Below are 24,726 nucleotides of genomic sequence, written 5' to 3'. Positions count from 1 at the left end.
AACAACTAGTTAGCGCACCTCAAGGAATCCTTTCATGGTCTCCAGAATCAAGCCTGGGGCAAAGCACAGCAGTACCTCAATGCCATGTCGCATTTTCAATATTCATGTGTACTGCCATTGTACCTGGGCACAAACCAGGAGTGTGGTGGCCCTTAACAGACAAAAAGCACAAGTATAACGAATATTTGTGCCTCAGATGTTCTGCGCTTAACTAAGGATAAGGCAAGAATCAACAGATGGATCCAGAGCACACAAGGAAACAATGCTGCCACCATGACTGGCAGGACTCTCTGTACTCCATCTGCTTTTCTGTGGGCTTTACAGCAAAGAGGAGTTTTAAAAAAAGAGATTAAAAGGAAGACAGTGAGGCAACTTTCGAGTTCCTTACAAGTGTGAAGGCTGATAAGGGAGAATGAAAGCACACATTCATTTTAAAAGCAGAGATCACTGGACACTCAGAAGCAGGAGTCAGCATAGTTTATTTTACAGAATTTGAAGCTTTCTCCACCACAAAAGCCAAAGTGAACACCACTGCATCCATCTGAAAGAACCAGACTGTACAATGCCATTTAATTTTGATCAGCTGTGCACCATATTGCTTCAGTGAAAATGGTCCAAAACACATGGACAGATTTAGCAGGGTGCACGCAATGCATTTACTAGATGTCCACTGACTGGCTCCTGGCAGCGCTTACCTTACGTAGCTGCTCTATTAGCTCCAGCTCCTCCTCTCGCTGTTTGGAGTTTTGTCTTATTCTGGGGTCTGCAGAATCATTAGCAGGAGACAAGGCACGGGTAGAAGATGAAGTAGCAGCTAAAAAAGCAGGATGAAGGAAAGAAAATCACTAAGCATGGTTTGTCTGATTGGCCTTCACTGCTGTCCTACACGTGCACACACAAGGTTCCAGAACAGGTACAGCACATTCCTTTTCACAAATCTGTTTCTTTCACTTGATTATTAATCAAGGGAATGGTCTACTAATCTAAATGAGGTGTTCTATAACACATTTTCCTTTCTGTTTAGATTCTGTTCTTTCTGTTGGCTAATAATCATCCACAAAAGGAGGCCAAAGTTTTGCCGGATGAAGTATGTTCAAACGGTTCGGTCTTTCTAATGAAATTGCAATTTTGTCACACGCAACTGTGCAATGCAAAATTTATCAAGCTGCCTTCGACAGCTGTTGAAAGCGTTCGCGGCATTTCCTTGGTATCTTTTTAGGTGTAAGCACAGAACAGGAAGAACAAATTCCCACATTTCCACAAATATGACAAATGAATAATTGACAGCTCTAGACAAAAAATTGCTTATTCACAAATTATTTAATGACATGTGTTTACAAATGGAACTCAAAGTAGTTTGATGATAATGACCTGAAGTAACAGAACAGTGCAAAAGCTAGGTAATTCAGATGTTAATATAACACAGCAAAACTAGCTAATTTCTGAACTATATAACCTACCTTTGTTTGCTTCGTCCCTGACAGCTGCTCGGAAAAGGAAACTCTCAGGTCGCTGGGAAGGGTTTCTATAGGAAGGCGGGGCTGCATGACCAGGATATGGAGGGGAAAGGTGGACTAAACAAATGTGGAAAGGCACAGGAAAGGAAAGGAGGAAGAAGGAAATGGTTAGACTTTAATAGGAAATGGGTTCAGCAATGTGGTAATTAAAAAGAACAAAACAAAAATTTTAATATAATAATGACAAAATAAATTACAGCCATGCATGATAAAAGCGCAGAGCAGGAAAAGGCACTTCCAAGGACACTTGCATGCAAAGCACATTCCACATACCAATTTCAACAACTGTTCTGACTGCTGCTGAACGCATCTGTGTGCCAAAGCCTGTATGAAGGCCTAAAACAGCCAAACCCTATGCTCTGCCTGAGGGCAGGCTTCACCCGTTGCCTCTTCCCTCACGTGTTTCTCAGGAGACCCAAATAACTGGGTAAATTCTCAGGCACAGCAGTGCCACATACAGAGATGGGAACATATGCTCCCTTCTCTTCATAGTACAAATAAGCAAGCAGGCATTTTGATCTTCTATTTCAGAAATTTTTCTTCCTTTCCCTGTTACCTGTCTGAGTGTTAGGTGAGCCGGGGGAGATGGTAGATCTGTCATCACTCTGTAGACAAAAAAGCAGAAGAGTATAAACGGTCCTAATCTGGAAAAGCTGTGATTACATTTTAATTTGCTGTATTTTAAAACAAACTCCATCCATCTAAGTGCGTTTCAGAAAAAAAAAACAACAAACAAACACCAGAAATGTGAAAAAACACAGCATGTTGTTCCCCAGGTTTCATCTCTGCAGAAAGTGACAAAGGTTCTTCTTTTGCAAAAATGATGTAATTGCTTTTTTCTGAGGAAAAAGAATGATGAAACAGCACTGACTGTGCAATGATAGATCTTTGCTTACTCTTCCTTCCAACCAAAACTTCCAAAGTATTCTTTGCAAGGGGGACACAGAAAAACAGGTAATTAAATAACATGCAGAACTTGTATTACAGCAGCACCAATAAGGATACACCTCTTCGACACCTTTGCTAATGCAAAACTGCTATTTACTGAACATCACTCTCCCTAGTGAAACACAGTGTGGTTTTATTACAGTGCTTACACAGACTAATAATTTCTTGCGATGAATGCATTCAGTAGAGCAGTATCCACAGAAGAGAAAGAAATATAGGATATCTGTATTCAGTTGTGAAAGTAAGCTGGTAGAGAATACAACAAAGGTACTTTTGATGAATTAAACTTGGTCAAGAGAAAATCAAAAAGTAACATCAAAGAAAACCAAGAACCCCTCAGAGCAGAGACTGGTTACCATGTTTTGATAGCTCAGGCCTCCTGGAGCACAGCCTAAAGCTAAGATGAGGTAATATCTACTACAGTTTAATCAGGTAAATCGGATTCATACCCTACCTGAACTTTTGATTAGAAGCTGACAGACTAACATCTGTTAAAACAGATGTGTGGATCCAAGAGTTTTTTTGTTGGCTTTACTGGTGAATGATAATAGCAAGAGATACCTTGACAGGACTGAAGGTAGAGGCATTAGGCAGGGTAGTAGCACAGCTTTCTTGACTCAACCCTGAGAGTGGCTGAACGTAGAGAGAAAGAGAAAGCAGTAGCAGTGTTAGCAAATGGCTGACAGGTCACACACAAAGGTGGAATGCACGAGACAAGTTAAAAAGGAAAAGGTGATCACGATCACAGTCTCAGAAACACTCAACAGGCAACAGATACGTACTTGCTGAACTGCAGTTAAAGTCTCCCTACCCTCCTGAACTTTCTGGCCAATAAGCTTGGGAGGCGCGATGTTTCTTTTACACACAACACAGTGACATCAAAAGCAGAACTAAGAACAAGAGGCGAGGTAAAACCTTCTTTAGTAACACCTAGTGTAACACCTACGCCATCAGACAAAAGGAAATTTTACCCTACAACAGTTCATTTTGACAGTTCATTATTCAAAATAAATAGCTTTCTTTTTAACGTTTCGTTATGTACTTTTAGTAAGTTATTTTCCTATCAACTTTGTAAAATCAGAGAAACCCACATCTAACGGGCACAAGAATACACACTTTGTGTCTGCCACAAACACCTAATGCTGATCCTTGTGAATTACACACAAAGTAAATAACATTCCATGGGTGGAATCTAGCTCTTGGGGAAGATGTCAGTGTGAAGATTTAGTGTTGTCACAGATAAAAGTGCAGACAACTTTCAATTATAATCCATCCCAAGGCCAACCAAATAAACAATTTCATGTTTACCGAATGGGAGCTCCAGCACGCCAATCTGTCACTGACAGGTAGATCCAGGAGGCCAAATTCTGTGTCTTATTGAAGCACAACCAAAATGTTAACACTTGAGTGCCGAATGGCTCAAGAATGAAACTATATTTTCTGAAACAGCATTCAAATAGCAACGCGGCAGTTCGGCACAGGAAAAGAACACCAAATGACACCTAGAAACTCTACAGATGGGAGCGACACATCTGGGAGTGTTAGTATTTTAAACAACTCACAACTATTCTGCCACTTTAGAACAGTACAGCTGGGAAGGAGTAGAAGGAGAGGTTATACTCAGGGCGAGCCTTGAACACAAACACCTTTAGACCCTGTGCAGACTTAACACCTGATCCTCAAACCAGCCTCTTTCTCCACAGCAATGCAAAGCAAAAATTGTGCTGTTTTTTTTTTTTTTTAAAAAGAGTTTCAAAATATCACTTGACTTAAGCAAAACATCAGCTAGTATATGAGAACAGTAAAATAAAACAGAAGTAGGTGGTCTGTAACATTAACTAACATAAACATGTTTATTCCCGTATGAAAAGAGCAAGAGAACCTTGACACAGACTAACAAGAAGTCATCACGATCCACGTACCCAGCAGTGGGCGAAGGGAGGGGAAACACGGCACACCACAGGGTAGGACAATCACAACAGCAACACACTGCATGCTCTTCACCTGTTTGCGAGTCCCTGGCCGCCTTTTAATGGTATTGGTGTTATTGTCAATCTCAAACACAAAGAGAGGCTCAAAGCCATTCTGTCAGGGACAGCAAGGAAAGAAAGAGAGGGAAGAAAGGAAGAAGTGAGGCAAAGAACAACTGTAAGAGAAGGTAGCCGCAATACAAAAGGAACCAGGATGCTGCAATTCAGACTTAGAACACTGCTGCACAAGATGCACTTGGCCTCTAGGTCTAGCACTGAAGTCAGAGAAATCTCCTGCGCCAGAAACAACTGCAGATACAGGGACTGCCAAAGCAGAGCCCAACCAGAACTCTGCACCAACCAAATAAGGATATTTTAAGGGAATTTGATTATTAAACATTTGAATACACAAATGGATGCCAAGGGTCTGAGAGAAAACTCCAGGGTACAAGTTAGCATAATTCAAGTCCTGCTTACTTTACTCATACCATTATTACTTGCAACACACTGGTGCCTAAGAGCCTTAAAATGTTTCAGAGATCCCATGTGCTAACAGTAACATGATGGCCTCAGGCCACAGCAAGACCACAGCAAGAAAACAACAGGCAATGAGGGGAGCACAATACAGCAATGACAAAGGTTATGAGAGGAAAAGGTCACACCAGCTGCCTGATGCTTATCAAGTTATTTCACAGGCTTCATAACAGAGAAACTGAGCAGGTTTGAGAGGTTGTTTTGTTTTGGGTTTGTTTTTTTTTTTTTCCCCTTCCATAGTACTCACCTTAAAAGGGACAGTTTAGGAGAAAAGAAGAAGAAATTTGGGGAAGAATGTGATTCATAACCAATCAAGGCTGAAATCATTAGTGAAATCTGAAGCCTTGATACTACCTCAACAAGTAATCTCAATTGTAACGAATGGGACTACCCTTGTGAGAATAGCAAGCAGGATATGACTAATATAAAACTTTGAGGTATACAGCACGTTTTCTCAGAGAGGCCAGTGATTACATTTCTTCAGCAACATTTTAGTTAGTCTGGCTATTACAAGTCAACGCAAAGAAATCCACCAGTGTGCAGTGAAGTGCTCCAGCCAAACTCCACTTCACTTCTGATCAATGGCAGATAGAAGAAACATACAACTAAACTGAACTATTAACATTCATAGAAAGAACGGGCAGTCATTTTGTGAGTTCAAACAGACTGTCCTGAAATTGCTTACAAACAGAAGGAAACGGTCAGAGTAAGCTCTGCAATGTGAATACATTTTAATTTTAATTAGTGATAGAAGACAACAAGAAGACCAAAAGAAATATGATGTAAGATTTAAAAAAGGAGATACACAAATTTTGGTTTTCATAAAATTTTTGTTAAAGCAGTAACAATACCAGAAGAGGGAAGCAGTAAAATAAGAGAAAGCTCACTTGCTTTCTAATTACATATTAGAGTTATTACTTTTTTAATCTTTTCCTTACTTCTGAGCTGAAAACACTGTTTGGAACAAAAGAAAAGCAACTGCTCAGTTTAGTGAGCTCTGATGTAACAAGGGAAATGCTGAACAAAAGATCTTTTACTATACCTCTACGTAACATTCTCCTCTTTTGCCACAAAGTGTTATTCCCAAACCATAAAGCTAGAACAATCAGTGGAAAATCTAGCAGAACTTTTTTTGGTTTAGTTTTTTAATTTTTTTTTTAAACTAGCCTATCTGCAAGTTTCAACATCCAAAAGTTTTGTAAGGTAAAGTTTACATTACTGCATGCAGTGTTTATGCAGAGAGAAAAAAAGACAGAGAGGAAATTATGTAAATGGAAAATGCGTACTGAAAACTGCTGTTAGTGAACAGAATTTTGATATGAAATGCCTCTATACTTTGGTAGAGGAAAAAACCATCCTCAGAAATTAGACCTAGTTAAATTTCAAATCCATAAGGACAGAGAAAATGTCAAATGAAATGCAATAAAACATAAAAAGGTAAAGGTAATTTCAACTCTTATGACAGACTTTTTTTTTTTTAAAAGCAAACTAATGAACATTTCCTTGCTGTTGAACAAGTTTTTACCACACAAAATATATTTGTGGAAACAAAAATGCTACAAATTCATGAGCTAGCATGGGCTTAATATTCCAGTTACAATAATTGCCAGAAACAGCTGCTCTGGCATATGTCATCATTAGACACTCTGTGTATTTCCACTACGAAATAGAGCTGCAGATCATCCTTCAGCAGTTCAGAAAACCCAGTGTTTCATATCCTATTACAGCTTAGTGATGCTGAAAAGAGCAAAGAATCAAAAGAAAAATGAATACAGAAACGACTACTTTCAGATCTAGTTCAATCTTTCCCTACCAGCCTGTCCACTTTTTTGTGAAGTGCAAGGATGTAACTTGGTTAATGACACAAAGGAAACAAAAGTCATGGGATCAGACACTCAAATAGAAAGGGGGTCCTTAAAAGTATCTTCAAAATACATTCCAAAGATGAATTCACTGACAACAGAGTATCAACTCTTAACCCAAACCACTGCTATTCTCCTGTTTCTTATTATTTAAATATGAAAGTACATTTTAATACACTAATTGATTGTGATTTCTCTAAACAGGCACATGCATGATCACTAAATCTCTCTCTATTATTATAAGCTTTCCTTCTCTCCCACAGAGTGCTAGTTATGTGAAAGCAGGAAATCCAAAAAGTCTGAATAAAGAGACAGTAAATATCTTGATGGATGCGTTCTGGACAGAGATATTCTAACCAAGAGCACTGCCTAAAGAAAATTTAGGCAGATAATGGAAGCATATGAATTAAGAAAATAAATCCCAGGCAGGCATGCAGTCATGCAACAACAAGCAAATCAGGTGTATTTTCTTTTATAGACACAGATTATGGCGTTAATTATATCCTTTAATTATGCTACATCACTGAGATGCCATAAAGAAAGAAATAGCATAAAACATGAATTAAGTACATAAATAGATTATTTTTAAGACATCTTCATCAATAAACAATAAAAAAGTATGAGGAACGTTTCATGATTTGTAGCATTCATGTGTAGAGCAGTTTTTCCCTGTGCTATGAGATGGTTACCAAGATACTAAGTATTTCTAACCACTATGTGCAGGATGCAGACAATTTAAGTAGAAAGCTGTACTTGAAGCATTAAAATTGCTTACTTGACACTGAAGAGCACATCAATTAAGAAGCAAGCTAAACCTTGAAGAAATCAAACCAGAACACTATAGGTGAATTTTTAATTTTAGAATCTGTTCTTTACTAGCAGTAATTTTCTTCTGCTCTCAGAAAAAATAAGCATTAATTATTTTGTGGAAAAACTTCACTATATTATTAACAAATGTCTGACAGTACAAGTATCAACATATTCATAAATTAAGGTTCACAGCTAAACTACTTTTCAAAGACGGTGGTCATGTTTTATGCTATTTAGATTAGCTCTAAAATAGTTGGTCTAATCTGAGACAATCGTAACACGTTGTTATTTCTACGCTCTAGAATCTGCCACATAAAAAGGCCATTGCGTGCAGGATCTTACCACTAACAAGGCACTATCATCAGTATGCTGAGACCTTCTGGATGGAAAGGGACACTGGGAGGTGGGAGAGATGGAGTAATGTCAGAAACACACAGAATGTCAGAAACACACGGTTTGTGAACAGACAGACATTTTGGAACAGATACTGCTTGTTTATAGCATTGTGAGGCTTTTTTAAAAATCCATCCAGTATATGTAACTCTGTAGGAATACACAGCCACATGACCCATGAATTACAGTGTATTCATATTACTTAAGGAATCAATTATTCTGTTTTCTGTGTTGTCTCAAGCAAACACAGACAACTATGTATTCACAGTTCTTACTGTGGTAGAACAAAGGACCCTCTAAAAGAATAAATTAAGAACAGAAGAACATTAAGAAGGAAAAGGAGCAAAACCTATTTCAATTACCCCATGTTTCAGCAATTTTCTAACAAAAAACGAGTTAGTTTGAAAATGCTGTTAAAGAACTATTTATATTCATTATAGTATTAAAAGTTTTGATCTGATTAACACTGCCAAGTGAATTATCTTCCCCTTGAGGAAAGTGGGGATGGCAAGCAGTGGAAGAGCTATTACTATGCAGAAATCTGATGCAGAGAGTGAACAGATATCATTGTCTCAGGTCTGTATATTCTCTGAGCCTTGTATGATTTGTGTTCCCTACTGACTTACTTGTTTTGATTATAAAACTACACTAGAATAAAACTTTTAAAAAATTTATTTATTTCTTTTTCTGATAGCCCTCAAAATTCTAATGCTTAATGTTTCTGGGGTAAATGGTGATCTAACGATAGGAAGCTGCGATAAAACAGATCAATGAAGGATGACTGCAACACAATAACTTGTGTCTGAATACTCCTGTTAGAAAGTAAATTGTACTGTTCACAAGGAGCATCTTAAAATGGAACATGAAATGTATTTTCTGTATAGAACATAAAAAACATACAAGAAATAATAAAACAGCACACTCAGACAGGCAATCTACATGAACAGAAGGAAATATTAGACTGGTCCCATGAGCAAAAAAAAAACCAACCCAACCCAAGGCTTAATAGTAAGTGTGAAAAAACTGTGCTATAACCAAGTCCCGAAGAGTTCTCCACAATTGGGAAAATATCTCTGATGGGGAGAGCTAAGAATTCAGGTGCTGACATCCCTAGTAATACTCTTATTGGACTCTTACCTCACTATCCAGAGGACTTTGCTTCTGAGGACTTAAGGATGCTTTTTGCTATAAAGAAAAAGGAAAAACAAAAGACGAATTTAAAAGAATGTGACAGAGAAACAAAAGCTCAGAACAAAACAGCATAATTTATAAGTGGTTTAAAACACAAGAAGTCTTAGTTGTTAAATAAAACACACATTGGGGAAATGTCAAGTTTCCACTGAGCTGAAACTTCACTGATATTATTACTGAAAAAACAGCCTTTATACCACACAAAAACAAAAAAACCAAATTGTTTTTGCTTATTAAAGATGCATAATAAAATCAAACCATAACCCAAGGGAGGAATGTAATTGCTGAGAATAAAGTGCTCATAAATAACAAAGGCAACAGAAGAAAAAAAAAAAAACAACCAAAATCCAAAACCCCCAAAGGCTCATCAATGAACAAAATGCATCCTAAATGTCTAAAGTCTTTAACTGAAAGACTGAGATGAAACTTTAATAAAAGTAGCTTTTCTAGAAAACATTGCCAGGGGCCTGAGATTAGTTGGTGCTAACGAAAAGCCTAGTTTCAGGCAGCTAAAACCCTTTTTCTAAACTAACTTCATACATAACATAAACGCAATATAACATTCTTTTCCTCTCTGCAGAACACCCTAAGCCTATAGTATTAACTGTAACATTTATTAAATTTGTGATGGCGAGATTTGGGTAGGTCACCAGAGCAGCAAATAGTAAAATAAATTTAAGACAACTAGCATATAAACAAGTTTACATGTTAAGCAGCAGACTACCTCCTACTAACTGCAGTGAACAAGAAAGTGAAGACACAGTGCAGATGGAATATCTGATGTACCAGAAATTTGCATCCATGCGTTACTTGAAGATAACTTATTTATGCATCATAAAATACCAAAATAGATCAGACAACATTATCTTCTTGTGTATGACTGCCGCCTTCTCTGCTAAATCTGTCTTCAAAATTAAATTGCCTCCATGCCTTCTCAAATAAAGAACCCTTCTTTCTTATACCAAGCCTGTCACACCTATGCAAATGAAAAACTGAGAGAATGAAGCAGACTATGTAAAACCAAAATTCTTTACAACAACCACGTTTTGGGTAAATCTCTTCTGTCTTCCTCCTCAGTTCTAGTTTTCTCTATGTTAAGAGAAACTTAACATAGCAGCACCGAAACTGAATGGAATGAAATGCTATTTCTCCATTTTCTTTACAAGAGTGAAACGTACAGGTAGTAGCGATCTTGGCAATTAATTTTCATTAAGAGATTCAGAAAAGATAAAGCATCAAGTAGGTACTAAAAGGAGGTACCTTAACAAAGTCAAGGACAGCTTCTCTCTGGATCTGTTTTGTTCTCATCCTCTCTTCCTCGTACTGAAGCGCTGCTAGCTGGGCCTCCCGTCGGGTACGCTCTATGTGCCTGCGGTGCAGCTCGGCATCTGTATTAGTAACCTGGAACAAAACAGTGCAGCAGGCTGTAAGGACAGAGCTACACAGAGTAAAACAGATGGGTTATGGAGAAACAGTCCATGCCTCACGGCTCACATAAGTTTGGTTTTGCATCATCTTGAATACTGTGTTCAGTTTTGGGCCCCACACTACATGAAAGACCTGAGGTGCTGGAGCATGTCCAAACAGGAGCAAAGAAGCTGGTGATGGGACTAGAGAACAAGTCCTGTGAGGAGCAGCTGAGGGAACTGGCATTGTGTAGCCTGGAGAAAAGGAGGCTGAGGGGAGGAGACCTTATCGTGCCCTACAACTACTTGAAAGGAGGCTGTAGTCAGGTGAGGGTCGGTCTCTTTTCCCAAATAACAAGCAACAGGACAAGAGGAAATGGTCTCAAGTTGCGCCAGGGGAGGTTTAAGATGGATACTAGGAAGAATTTCTTCACTGAAAGGGTTATCAAGCATTTTAACAGGCTGCTCAGGGAACTGGTTGAGTCACCATCCCTGGAAGTATTTAAAAGACATGTAGATGTGGTGCTGAGGGACATGGTTTGGTGGTGGACCTGGCAGTGTTAGGTTTACAGTTGGACTCAATGATCTTAAAGGCCTTTCCCAACTTACATGATTCTATGAAAAGAATAAAATAGTAGAGTTACCTGACTGTGGTGACTTGATAGAGAGAGAAAATAAGGTGAATCAGCCGGGGGTCTGATGAATGGAAGAACCGAGAGTAAGTATACTTTTAATCTTAAATACAAACAATTTTTCATACACAAACTGCCAGCAATACGCAAGTATTTCATCAAATCTAAAAGCGTAATTGTTTACTAAGCTAAGCTGTTAAACCAGGTGCTGCAATAACGATTTAACTCATTGTGCATGGCAGGTTTTGTGCAGTCATTTCTATCTCTCATCCTGAATTGCAATAGAATTCTTCTGCAGCTCAAGATGTTTCAGTGGGACTGTAGGTTTGGCCTATCACATTGAGATAACCAGTACTTTATACCCATTCTCTAAAAGCTGGTTAAGTAACCAACCGATGAACTTTTCATATGATCCTCATTTAGAGGATCTGGTTACTACGGTTATTAACGGGGGAAAAATTAAATAAAATTTATCTGTAGAAACAATATGTTTCTTTTCCCTACCTCTCTGTCCTGTCCACATAACTCCTTAGTACTTGGTGATGCTCTCTGTCCTGCATCAAATTTAGAGTTTCAGGTCTTCGTAATTCATCAGTATCCCTGTGGGTAAACACCAGGTGGAAGGGGGGATTGGCCACTGATGCATATAAACTACCGTCAGATGAATTATTCTCTAGATTACCACTGGTTTTGTAAGAGTAATCACCTAGACAATTAGCTTCAGATAACCACAAAGGTGAAACTTAAGATGACTAAAGAAATCATGTTGTGATACCAAGTCAGATCAGAAATACTGCAGTTCATAATCAAATAAATATAACGTGCTTAATTAACGATTTCAGAATACACAAAGATGGAATCCCTCTCTTAAGACTATGTTCTCCTTACTGTGACCCTTATTCTGCTTTGGAAAGAACAGAATTAAACGCTGTCATCCTCTGATATTTTCAGAACAAATCTGCTCACTTCACCAATGAAGTGATGACTTTCTAACTGTCAGTGATACAAGCCATCAAAGTCACAAGGTAAACAATAACTGATCTGTCTCTTATCCATCATATCAATAATAAAAGAGAAATTTTGCAGTCAGTTCTTCGCTAGAAGGCAGCTGCTAGCACTGAAACAATTCCCAAGGTCCACAGTCTACAGCGTGTTCCCTGCCATGTTGCTTCCTCCAAAGAAAACAGATGGAAATCGAGTAGCTTACTCTTGACACAGCCTGGACTCTGCAACCTTCATTCCTGGGGCAACTATGGAATGTAGAGACACTTACCAGTGCATTTCCAAAAAAATGTCAGTCACACTGCCTGTGTGTAGACTTATTACCTATCCTGCACAGAGAAGCTTAAGAGATGAGGGAGACCCATACGCTACAGGTCTCCTTTGTTACTTAAATTAGCACTGATGCACATTCCAAATCCATTACTGAACTGTTTTGAACGGACATGAATGGGTTCAACTGACTGCCAAGAAGCATATTCAGACCAGAGTACACACAGCTTTGCTGCATCAGAAAAGCAACACAGTCTGGCCAGAGGCACAAACTGTATTTACGGAATTGAATCAACTAACGTTAAGGACTCTTGAGATGAACTCTGCACTACATCCAATTCAGAGTTTTAACAGCTCCAGCATGCTGAAGGGAAAAAGAAAAAAAAAAAAAAAAAAAAAAAGAGGCTGCCTGCCAAGGCATTTGCACAGAATTATTGTGGAAGCAGTTTACAGCTTGTGGTTGCCACAAATGAAATATTTGATTAATACAAGCTTAAAATATAAAAAAGTTACTGACTGTCATCTGGATGTTTTTACACAATTTTGAAGGCAACAACCATATGACCTGTTTTTAGTGCCTCTTTAAGAATTTCACTCTGATTCAGAATAATATGAATAAGCTAAAATTCATTTAGATCTTTGATTAACTACTTCCGCATGAAGATCTCCTTCCATCCTTAAGTTACATTTTGAAAACACTGGATACCCTAGTGAACTACCATTTCCTTTATCAACTAAATCTGTCTATGCACAGAGCAGCTCTCTCCTGGTTAACTACCCTTCTCTTATTTCCTTGAGATATGTTACAGAATCCAGTGTTTGTAAAGTCTAATTATTTCCATGTTGACCACAAATGTTCAACTAGATAAATAAACAAACAAACAAAAAAAATCAGTCTTTCAAACCACAAGCATCAGACTGATGACCAAGAGAATGCATCAGACTGATGTAGTATTTTACACCTTACGTGTAGACACTACTGGATAACAAATGCTGATACATGCTGAAGGAGTTACTATCCTTCATATCAGCACAGCTACCATATCTGCATATTTAACTGCACATTTCAAAATGCTGCCATAACTGTGGAAAAAATTTACACACTATTCCTGATTTCCTTTTCTTTTTCAATACCATTTTAGAATGACATTATGAATTAATTTTCTACTGACAGTGTAAGTAATGACATAATTATGGCCAGAAGTTGTCTTTTTTTTTTTTTTTTTTAAACTTTCCTAGTACAATTGCGCTGGTTTTCTGCTGAGTCCTTGCACATTCACTTTCACTCCACAGAATACTGAAATGCTTCAAAGGCATATTAAAGGGTCTGTCAATGTTGATCTTAGTTCCATTAGCAACAAGCTATACATTTGCCTTTCTTCTGTTCTTTTAACTGAACAGTCAAAAGTCTCTTCTCAAACCTAACCACCTGATTTATAACCTGTCTAACTCTGACCCATGTTTTACAGATAAGAATTCTCTCCAATAAGCCAAGTAATCATTAAAAAGTATGGACATAATTCAAAAAGTCTACTTCATTAAACTGAGTGACCTGTTTTCAGCATTGACTCCCATTCTATCCCTTCTTCTCGTGATGTAAGCTCATGATTATGGCACAGAAAAGCACATTTTGTATTAAACTAAACCCCTACAGTACTACAAGTACCAAGTGTCCACCAAGAACGTGACTTCATAGCACATCAGATACTCCATAGTAACTCTCTTTATGCTTCCCTTCAACCTGCAGTACACTTATCCCTTCTGTCCTTTAAGTAATCTATCTTAAGTCAACTATTTAATCAAAGCACAAATTAAATCACGAAAAGCAGATATTAAATCAGTTTAGAAGTATACACTTTAATTTCGCAGATTTCTTTAACCAACCAACTTAAAGCTGAGCATTGGCCTGGAACAGCCAAGCCTTTTGGTCACTGCCATTATTAGAATACAAATTCCTAATCTGGAGCAATAACTTATAAATAAAGTGCCACGCACATCTCTGGTGAAGCAACAGAAAACAAAGTCATTTTCTAAACATATTCAGTAAATATGCACTCTGCATTCATCAAGCAACTTTGGAGAAAATTACTCTTACCACATATTCTTACCTGTTTTGATGTAAATATCGTCTTGCATCCTCTGTTCTCTGAAATTCTCTGGACACAGGCTTTACTGGTGAGCCCTAAGCAAAATAACACAGAAGACTATTAGCAACTTGTTCAGAATACTGCACATTAATGTCAAAGAACCTCTTTGTAGAGCAACATTTGTAACTATTGGTATTCAGAACACCCAACAAAGAACCACAAAACACATCTCAGGGATGTTCATTTCCAACTAGGCAAAGCTCACTTATTTTTTCCTGCAATTTAAAGAAATTTTAGTTTCAAGATTAAATATGCCTACTGATAAATTTTAGAGTTTAAAAACCTCCACTATTAAGAATCATGCAGAGAAGTAAATGTAGGTAAGAAACATTTAACATCACTTAGAAGAAATGTTGAGTTAAGGTCCGAAGAATGTATATACAAGTGTATAGCAATACAGTCTGGACTCTCAGGAATACAGGATACAATCACTGCTGCTCTCTTACGATGCCCTAAAGACAGGTCACAGAGGGAACAGGAAAGCAAAACACAGGATGAATGAGAACATTTTAGGCTTAATTTGAGTTATGAAATAATTTATCCCATTGGAAACAGAGACATATTGCCCTTGGCATTATTTTAGGACTTCTACTGATACCCATTAATGTAGGAAAATGCAAACTTTTCTAGATTAACTTGCCAGTTTTCACTTATGCCTGGATGTATGCTGCTATATTGCATACAGTTAGCATTCCTTAAGTAGTAGAGCACTTTGGATTGTCTTTTTAGAGAAACTAATACTACAGTTATAAGCAGTTCAATTTTTATGAACAGATAGATCCCTGTGAATAGCTTTTTTGCTGTTGATCAATGTTTTTCACTATCTACAACAAAGAACACTTGGGTTGTATTGCCAATAGGTGCCTTTTCCGAGTTTTGCTTTTGCATCTGTGCTTCAGGTGGCATCAGCTTTTGTGATTTGATATTGAATTTATAAGATGTGCAAAATGAATGCTCTCAGATATCCATATCACTGATTTTAAACACAGTAAACAATAATATAAAGTGGGCAAAATAAGGACCAGGCTCCTATTTGAATATTAAAGCTCCACGTTTGGTTGTGTTTGTTTTTTTTTTTTTTTTTCATTCCTCAAAGAACAAATACCTTTCTGCTTCAAAACACAAAAAACTCGGAAAGGACACATTTGAATCGCAGCACAATAGGTACCATTTAAGCATGTCAACCACAAGATTTTCTCAGACAGGTTGTTCATGTAGTATGTACAATGAGCCACTGAACTGTGTAGCTAACAGAACACAGAAGGAAACACTATATGGATGAAAATCTGTTTCTATAGGTTTGATTTCTGAGGACGCTTTCCAAAAGCATACCACCCAAATGCCTTAACAGGGAACAGTTTTCTCCATGTGTTCACAGCAGTGGCTGCTACATCTGGAGCAAAGGCATCTTCCAGTTTTGGCATTCGTACAATTTCAAAGCAACTCTAGTGAATTTTATTAAAGTGCACACTAATCCTTGTGCAGCTAGAAAGCAATAAAATGACATGAGCTAAAGAAAAGTGACAGTAACTTTACTGCAATCATTGGCCTTGTCTGCACCAGGACATCATTTGGATACAGTAAGCAGTCGATTAAGGCAGCTATTATTAGCATAGCATATTGTGAATGCTGTCAAAAAATATGTGAAAACAGACTTTACCCATAAGTGCAAGGAAATGGGCACACAAATCCTGACTCTCAGGAATTAGACTGCAGTTACTGTTACCGAGATTTCTGAAATTCAGCATACCAGTGCAAGTATTACATACCAGCTCAAACAGAAAGATACTCGAGAACAAAAATGAAAAAGATACTGTTTAGAGAAAAGAACAGAGAGGCTAGTTTGACTTCTTTTTTGGGGGGGTTGTTTTTGGTTTTTTCTTCCCCCTTTTTCTGTGAGTGGAGAAAACAGGGCAATGTCCAGAGCTATTCACGTCTGTTTCTAGACATTTGTAAAAAGCTGTCTGGAGAATTTTCTAACCTGTCTAGCAATAATTTTACTTATTGTTCATTTAACTGTATACTTTTACTGACTGAACAGCTTGATGTCAAGTTTGTCTGAAACTAAAGATTATGTTTTTCGTTCAGAAAGTTGACTATATACATATCCAAGTCCGTACCTGTGGGTTCAAGCCTTGCTCAACAGTAAGAGAGAAAAAATTTTTTGCTGCAAATAGTAGACTTTCTGAAGAGTCTGAAGATGTAAGTTAGTGTAAACTTAAAATGGATGCTCAAGACAGCGAGTTTCCTGGCAAATAACTTATAATCAACATGAACAGCCAAATTAATGGAGTTCCAAAATTCTTGTACTAAATCTACACTAATAACAGTTAACATTTTTCCACTGAGAAAGCTGGAATATATTCAGTACAACCAAGTAAAGGTTAACAACTTTCTAGATATCAACAATCACCACCAGTTGGATGCATCAACTTCAGCATTTTCTAAAGAGAGAGCTCCTTTGGAAAAGCCATTTACTTCACGTACATCTAAAGCACAAGCTTGCAAGAACCCACATGACAGGAAAACAGTGTGGCTGCCTTAGACTTATTCCACATATCCCAAAGGGCACTTGGGAGCAGCTTAACACTCCAGCTCTGACCCTCCACAAAGCACAACACTGTGCTCTTCCCCCAGATAAGGCTTAATTATTTTTTTTTAGTTTGTGTTTAAAAAAAACCACAAAGAAAACCTCTGAGGACAAGAAGCATTAATACGTCATAAAGGCTTTCCTGGGGCATACGAATTTATCTAATTTAAGTAAAAGCACCACCTCATTAGAGATTCGCCGCTGGTCAATATATGCCATGAATTGTGAGCTGAGGCTGTCTGAGTCCATGCACTTGGGTTGCCTCACCTCTTCCTCCTCCTCTTCTGTGGCACAGCTATCAATATAGTCGATCTGATCGAGATCATGTTCCACTTGACATACGTACACAAAGAAAACACCCATAATTAGATAACCAACAGGAGAGGAAAAAAAACAACACAAAAGCAATGTCAGAAAATAAGGCGCTGCTGTTTTTCTTCCATCTGGGAAAGCTCAAGCCAAAAGCTCTTGAATTTTGCCCGGCCTACTGACATATGTTAAATATCAAATTTTGAAATAATGATAAAAGTGATGGTTTTAAAAAGCATTGAGAAACACGTATCAAGCACATAGTTTTAAATTCCTGGCCACAGATACTTTTGCAGTGACTGAAAAGTAAAGTAAATACTGTGATTTTTTTTCAATACCAAAACCTATCTATCAAAATCTATCAACAACAAGACTGTACAATGATTTGTGTACATTTTGAATCATTTATCTTGGTTCTAATTAATCTCTTTCAGAAAAATTAGAATGGATCTGATAGATACTTCTACTATTTTTTATGACTACTACAACAAAACAGAGGGTAGCATGTCCAAGTTATGTGGATGCAAATATAATAAATATAAAAGTGTATGTGGAAATAATGAAGGACAGTACAGAGAGCAATAAAACCCCTCTAAAACAATATAAAAGCATTTGCAGTTTTATTTTGAAAAGAGGAATGAAAAAAGAAATTGGGAACCACTGAAACAAGAGCAAGAAACAGCACAGTTTGGCTAGTATTGATTTTCCCTTAGTGTGTTTGATATTATGTAGGGCAATTTTTTCACTTGTCACTGCTTTTACACGTTCTACCCAGGATTCTGAGAGTCACGACACTGAGCAAACTACCCCGGTAAAAAATACTGTGCTGGGGATGCCAGGGAAAGCATAAGCTCCCTTTTTAGAAAGCACTAGAACTTTCTTTTTCTTAAAACTCTCCCCAAACTTGCTCCAGACTCTCTTACAGACATTCTTTTTCTACTCCCCCGCCCCTTTCCTGCTTGTCGAAAACAGGCTTCTCTTTGCCTCACTACACAATCTAGCAACTGTTACTGCCAAAGCCACCTCCTCTGCTACTACAACCATCCAAAACAGCATTCCTATATACTTTGGCTTCAGTAAATCTCCATCTCAGTTTCAAACCTTACAAAAATCCCAACAAACCAAACCAAAACAAAATCCCCCTTATTTCCAGACTTGCTAATTAAACTTAAATAATAATACAGTAGAGGGTGAAAGACCTTTGTATCTGTGTTAGGAACACAAAATTGGAAAGGATCTCCTGGATCACTAACAGCCACATGCTATGGCTTGTGCCCCTCTCGGATACTCCTACTCATGAACTGACTGCGCCCTATCTTAAAAGATTAGTGAGGCATTTTGAAATCCCTGGTGTACAAAACCCACAGAATAAAATAAAGTTAGCCTTAGAGGTGGAGCTGGCAGCACTACCTATTATTAAGGCTGCCCACAGCTTCCCTTAACACCATGTCTTCAGTTCTTCTAACTTTGCCAGAATTTAACTGTTTAAACTGAATTTTTTGGCTGTTGATGTGTAAAAGAGTGTGAGTCAACCAAAAAGTTTCTGGTATTTCTAGAAGGTGGCAAAGAAAGCAAAACACTGTGACAGAAAAGAGGAAGACCAAGAAAAGAAGATGGCAAAAGATGAAGAGGGGGATGAGAGGGGAAGACCGAAGAGAAAGTGGGAGCTGGGCACAGAAGATGAAAACTAACTGGAAAGAGTGACATTCAGATAGGGAATATGAACTGAAGCCATTATGGGAAATGGAAAACAGGGAGCAGCTGACAAAAAAGAAAAATTAATCCAAGAATATGGGGATGAGATCTAACAATCAGTAGCGCGAAAAAATGTAGTAGAGGGAACGACTGAAAAAAACAAACCTGGAAGAATGCTAAAATTGGGACATATAAATAAGAAGACTGAACTGTGAGCCAGTGGTAGCAGCAGATTATTGGAAGTTAAAATGGAGAAGGGCTGTGGACATTAAGAAACATGGGAAGCGCTATCACCTCTTGAATAAATATGAGGGTGCTACTTGTAAGACTGCAGGACAGGTGCAAAAAAGCAATGTCACTCAGAAATACCAGTACCTCCTAGATGGCTTGCATGTTTGGATTAAAACCCATGACTGCTGAATGAGGCACTTTTGCTACTTGGAAATATGAAATTTCCTGACAAAATTACTTATCCCATTACAATAGCAGTCGGCAAGAACACCATCAATTTACTGCTGCTGCAAATTTTCCCCAGTAGCTCAAGCAGCAAAATTCCGTGCACGGAAATTCAAGATTCCAAAATACTGTTTGAAGTGTTTGGAGACTTTAATACAGCACATACGCAGAGGCTGACAAAGTTTCCCAGATAATCCTAATTCTGATGCTATTTGATTTTGCGTTGTAACATCCTTAATACAAGAGTGCTTTTACACTGTTTACACAACTGTGTTTTTGTGTAATTACACCTAGACCTTTCTCTTTTTCCTCTTTAGACAACCTACTATTTATAGCAAGTATTCTGTAACTTTAATAATGATGACAATAAATATTTTTAGCCAAAGATCACTCTTTACCTCCACCATTAGTTACGACTGTGCTCCCTCGGTTTTCTTGATACTGATTTTCTCTTCGCAGTCGCTGTTCTTTAGTGATTTCTGCCACACGTAAAGGGAGATCTGAGAACTCATCTGTTGGCTTTAGAAAACAAATAGTGAAGTCAAGAAACACTTTTCTTTGGAAACATCATCTTGTAAGCTACTACCTCTTGATTTGTGTTTTTACTTCAACTGTTCTGTTTTGCACCAACAAAACACTAACTTAATGCAAAATACAGCTATCGAGTATTGTTTTTAAAAAACATATATTTAAGCTTTCTTAAAAAAACCACCTTGCCTACAATTTTGCTTGCAATATCTACAAGTGCTTGAAAACATCCCAGGATGGAAACTCTTGGAACCCTCTCAAAAACCAAGCTAGGAGTGCAAGCAGGCGTACAAAGTACAGCTCACTGAAACACCAGTCTTGGCTACTGCCTTTTCTAGCTGTCTCAAGAGGAAAAGGGAGCTTTTTCCTGGGAAGAATAATTGACAGTCTCCTTGCTAAGAGAGCACATTTTCCTGCTTCTAAATGGCAAACATTGCAGCTTGTTTCAAATGTTAAAAAGAAAGAAGGTGAAATTTGAAGCTTAATTTTCACATTCAGATTTATTTCAGTGAATCAACTACTCGTGTAATTGTAGTTGACTCAACATTGTAATATGATACAGTTACAAGCTTTTTTAAAAATGAGGAATCCCCTTTTTCTCATCATTTATGCTCCAGTAAATACATCTGTCATGCACTGTTTTATACATTTTTCTTATTACTTCCAACTTTATGTCTGTCCCGTATAAAATTATGCTTGTTTTTCTCCAATAAAACAAGAAATAATTTTGGCACAAGGCAACCTGCACACTAGCATATACATGTTACCTATTGAATACACTTCCAGACGTACACTTATTAGTTCTTTCTTGTACAATACTTCACTCAACAAAAATAAAGCTGCAACACTTACTTCATTCCCTGACCATCTTTTATCTCCGCTGTCCACACTATTGAAGCCAGAATCAAGTGCTCCATACGGCCGGCTGGAATAGAGTTCCTCATGGCTGTCAAACACACAGTTTTAGTTACTGTAATATAAACACCACCAAAAGCTTCTCAGCTATTACAGAACAAAAGCAGAATAAGCTACCAAGCAGAGTTGCTGTGTGTTCACAAGCTCAGCATACTAGAAAGCATCATACTGCATTTGCCACAGAGAAAAAGAGGAACGTGCTTACAACTACAAACATACTCATCACTCAGCTGTCTGCCTGCCACCGCCTAGTGTTTTAAGAGCTAATCTGATCCCAAGTATATATCCATACTTCACACATTTCCCAAGCAGAAATTATGACAAAGAAAATTGCAAAGTGGTCTCAGTTCATTGTTTAACACATCAAACTTTCATTTTCCACTACTCATATGCTTCTTTTGAAAAGCACCGTCCCACAAACTTTTCCATAAGCAAGCATAAACCCATGCCACGTTACTAAAAATATAGGTGTACCAGAATATACTACTTCTACAAAAAGTATGCAGAATGTATTACATAACTATCTTCTGTATCATAATTACCTACCTAAGAAACTGTGCAATAAGCTGGACGGTATTTCAAATAATTCATAATATAATAAATATAGAAGTATAGTTTTCATCCGCAGAGCCTGACTTTGTCAGTGACATGTCTAGACAAAAGCATTAGACATGTGCCTGGTGTTACAATACACATAACCAAACAGCCATACAGTTCTCTAAATTTCTGGGCTCAGAAACTACGTAATTCAGCAGTACTGCCATCACAGATGTCAAGTTTGGCAACTGCTGCAGATAGCTACAGTAAAAGAGACAATGGGACTTGTCTGATCCACTGCAGATGGCATTTCACAATGGCTCAACTGTCCTGCTGGCACTCGATGCCCCAGGGAGAACTGCAGCAGTAATTACTACATAATACACAAGGAAGAATGAATTTCAGGAAGCTAATTGCTTCACCCCATCATAACTAAATTGCAGGTCATTTTCTCACTGGTATTGCTCTCAAGTTGTTGCTCCCACTAAAATCCCCTTTTCAGGAAATACTTATTTTCAAATTACTATTATTGTTATTATTTATGCAGCACCATGTGCATGCATGGAACTTTGTAGAACAGCGACAGACTATTAGCCTGGGCGATTTTAATTTTCAGACGGACATAAAATAGCAAAAAAGAGGAGGGATGGAGGGCTACAGATGAGAAATGTTAGGCTATACATCTGCTTCTATGCAGATCTAGATTCTGCAGATGTACACCAAGCGACAAGCTCTTGTACCTGCATGGAGTTGTGATTAACTCAAAAGAGTTCCAACTTTATGGCCCCTGTATTTGAAAACAAAGATCATCTGCATAATAAACCCCTAGCAAGAAATAAGGGAAAAGGAAAAACCACTCCCTTCTTTTGGGTGGGGAAGAAAAAAGAAAGACTATGAAATCGCCCAGCGCAGTTAAAGAATCGCTGACAACAGAACCATACTTATACTAACAGTTCACAGTACTTAAATACTGGATTTAAAACATGATTCAGAGAAAATTAAAATCCATCTGCAGTATAATTCCATTTTAAATGCACAAATATTTTCAGAATCTCTTGAGAACCCTGTTGTAAGGTGAACAGTTATTCTGAACTGAAGAGCATCAAAATTACTATTTGGCTACATCTCTAAAATAAAGAAATATTTTGATACAAATTTTCTTCTTTTAGCCTTCCTTTTCAATTATAGATTTTGAAAAGCTATACATCTAACACTAAGATTATCTGGAAGCTCAGAACTTCATGATCACTGTTCACAGGACTCTTCTCCTTTTTAACATGAAAGCTGCTTTCTGTCTCCCCAGCTCTCACATCTAAAACAACTATTCAGTGCTGCACACTTCACACGTTTATAATCATACAGCACCCATCCTGAAATAACTTGAGACTTAAAATATTTATTCTTCCTTGATCAACAAGCTACAAGGAACAACAATTAGGCATTTGTCTAGATCAGAGTATTTTGGGGCAACTACAACTTATGTGGGGAGCTATGTAAGGCATGAAATCAAGGGAGAAGTAGTTAAATGCCTGGTACGGCCGATAGCCAAAGGAAAGACAATACTTGCCAACATTTCAAAGACACAGCTTCAAAGCCACACTAAAACATATATTTTTACCTCCTGTAATAAAGAACAGTTGCCCAAGTCCCACAATATCCACTACAGTGGTTCATGCACAAGCACTACATATTTTAAACCTTCTAACTCCAGACTATATCAGTCTGCCTCAGTGCCAAAAGAATTGTTACACAGCTTTGGCAGTTCTGCCTCCTCTCAGTCCCATTCACTCCAGCACCAACCCCAGCCACCACGAACTGCAGTGTTGCAAGTGAGAGACTGGCTGCAGCACATCAAAGTTTGCTGCAAGATAAATTTCACACAGCTTATGTTTAGAAAAGGACTGAAACATACAAGGTTTCACTCTGGTAAGACAGTTTTACATAATTTGACAGGGCTAAACCAAATAATTAGCTGCACTAGGACCTCCAAACTACACTTTCTGCCATAGTGTTTCAGAGTACCTTGTTTTATTAGCAGTATTAACAACTTCGTTATTAAAAAAAATATTTGATCAACAGTGAACTCACAGCACAACTCAAACTTCTTAAACTTGAAGAATTGCTACCACTCAGTTTCAGAGTCTTAACCTCCATGGTATTTCACCTGGCTTATCAGATAGAACAGAACAAAGCTTAGGTGTACTGACCGATATCCTATTTCCATTGGTCACCTTTGAAGATAACAAATATAAAGCTCTTGTGACTTGCCTGGAAATATTAACTATGTTGTAGTTGAATGCTTTTATTTCTCTCATCCCAAGTTCCAGAAGAATATAATAATTTGAGACCCTCTCTTCCACTGGATCATTCTACCATCTACTATTTTCTCCTAACACGTACTCAGATCCATGGACAGTTCTTCCATAGGTACATCAAGACAGGAGGAATCACCTGCAACACTAAATGTTGTAAACAGCATGGTAACAAGAAATAATTCTACCACCAAATCTTATTCCCTCTTGGGGATGGAAATACAGCTAAAGGAAAGACAGCTGAAGCTCATTTCATACGGCTGAATCTGGAAGTGACTTTAGAGAAAGCATCCTCAACCAGTTCTGCACTTGTTTTTACATTCATAATTCCACGCTATTATTAAAATAAATTTATTCTTCTCATTTCACAAAAGCAATTAAAGCTTCCATAGCAATATACAACTACAAACAGCAATAAATCAGCAAACACATAGCCCAGTGATTTTGTTGGAATTTCTCTTAAAAAATAAACAAACTATGCTGAAAGGATCATGACATTTTATCATGTAGAAGCTTTTCAGCAACAGGACAGTATCCCCAGTATTATCCAGAAACCTTCTGCAACAGCTTATGCTCTAGGAAACTGCATAACACTCATAAAACATAGACCTCATGTACAAAATAATTTAAGACATTCAGTGCTGATGAGGAATCACTCTGTCAGTCTCTCTTGCAAATTCTCTTTCACATTCTGACTCACGA

The 24,726-nt window shown here is 37.7% G+C and overlaps 1 protein-coding gene across 15 annotated transcripts in view; it reads right to left on the bottom strand.

The window, feature by feature from the left end:
* Positions 1 to 24,726, bottom strand: part of LRCH3 (leucine rich repeats and calponin homology domain containing 3) — a 73,276-nt gene that overhangs the window by 14,933 nt on the left and 33,617 nt on the right. For 2 of the 15 annotated variants that reach the window (XM_054204534.1, XM_054204533.1), the window contains exons 7-20: positions 21,113 to 21,206; positions 20,131 to 20,251; positions 17,456 to 17,604; positions 14,644 to 14,717; positions 11,768 to 11,863; positions 11,276 to 11,327; positions 10,486 to 10,626; positions 9,172 to 9,219; positions 7,984 to 8,037; positions 4,470 to 4,550; positions 3,027 to 3,098; positions 2,074 to 2,122; positions 1,461 to 1,574; positions 696 to 814 (exon numbers count right to left, since the gene is read on the bottom strand). In XM_054204534.1, coding sequence (XP_054060509.1) covers positions 696 to 814; positions 1,461 to 1,574; positions 2,074 to 2,122; positions 3,027 to 3,098; positions 4,470 to 4,550; positions 7,984 to 8,037; positions 9,172 to 9,219; positions 10,486 to 10,626; positions 11,276 to 11,327; positions 11,768 to 11,863; positions 14,644 to 14,717; positions 17,456 to 17,604; positions 20,131 to 20,251; positions 21,113 to 21,206 — 1,264 coding nt within the window. The remainder of the gene's footprint in view (positions 1 to 695; positions 815 to 1,460; positions 1,575 to 2,073; positions 2,123 to 3,026; positions 3,099 to 4,469; positions 4,551 to 7,983; positions 8,038 to 9,171; positions 9,220 to 10,485; positions 10,627 to 11,275; positions 11,328 to 11,767; positions 11,864 to 14,643; positions 14,718 to 17,455; positions 17,605 to 20,130; positions 20,252 to 21,112; positions 21,207 to 24,726) is intronic. The other 13 variants (XM_054204541.1, XM_054204537.1, XM_054204546.1 and 10 more) reach the window with 10 other exon arrangements.

This window comes from Rissa tridactyla, chromosome 6 (assembly GCF_028500815.1).
Source record: "Rissa tridactyla isolate bRisTri1 chromosome 6, bRisTri1.patW.cur.20221130, whole genome shotgun sequence".
Lineage (NCBI taxonomy): Eukaryota > Metazoa > Chordata > Aves > Charadriiformes > Laridae > Rissa > Rissa tridactyla.
Note: the sequence above shows the minus strand (reverse complement) of the source record. Positions and strands in the feature narration are given on the sequence as shown.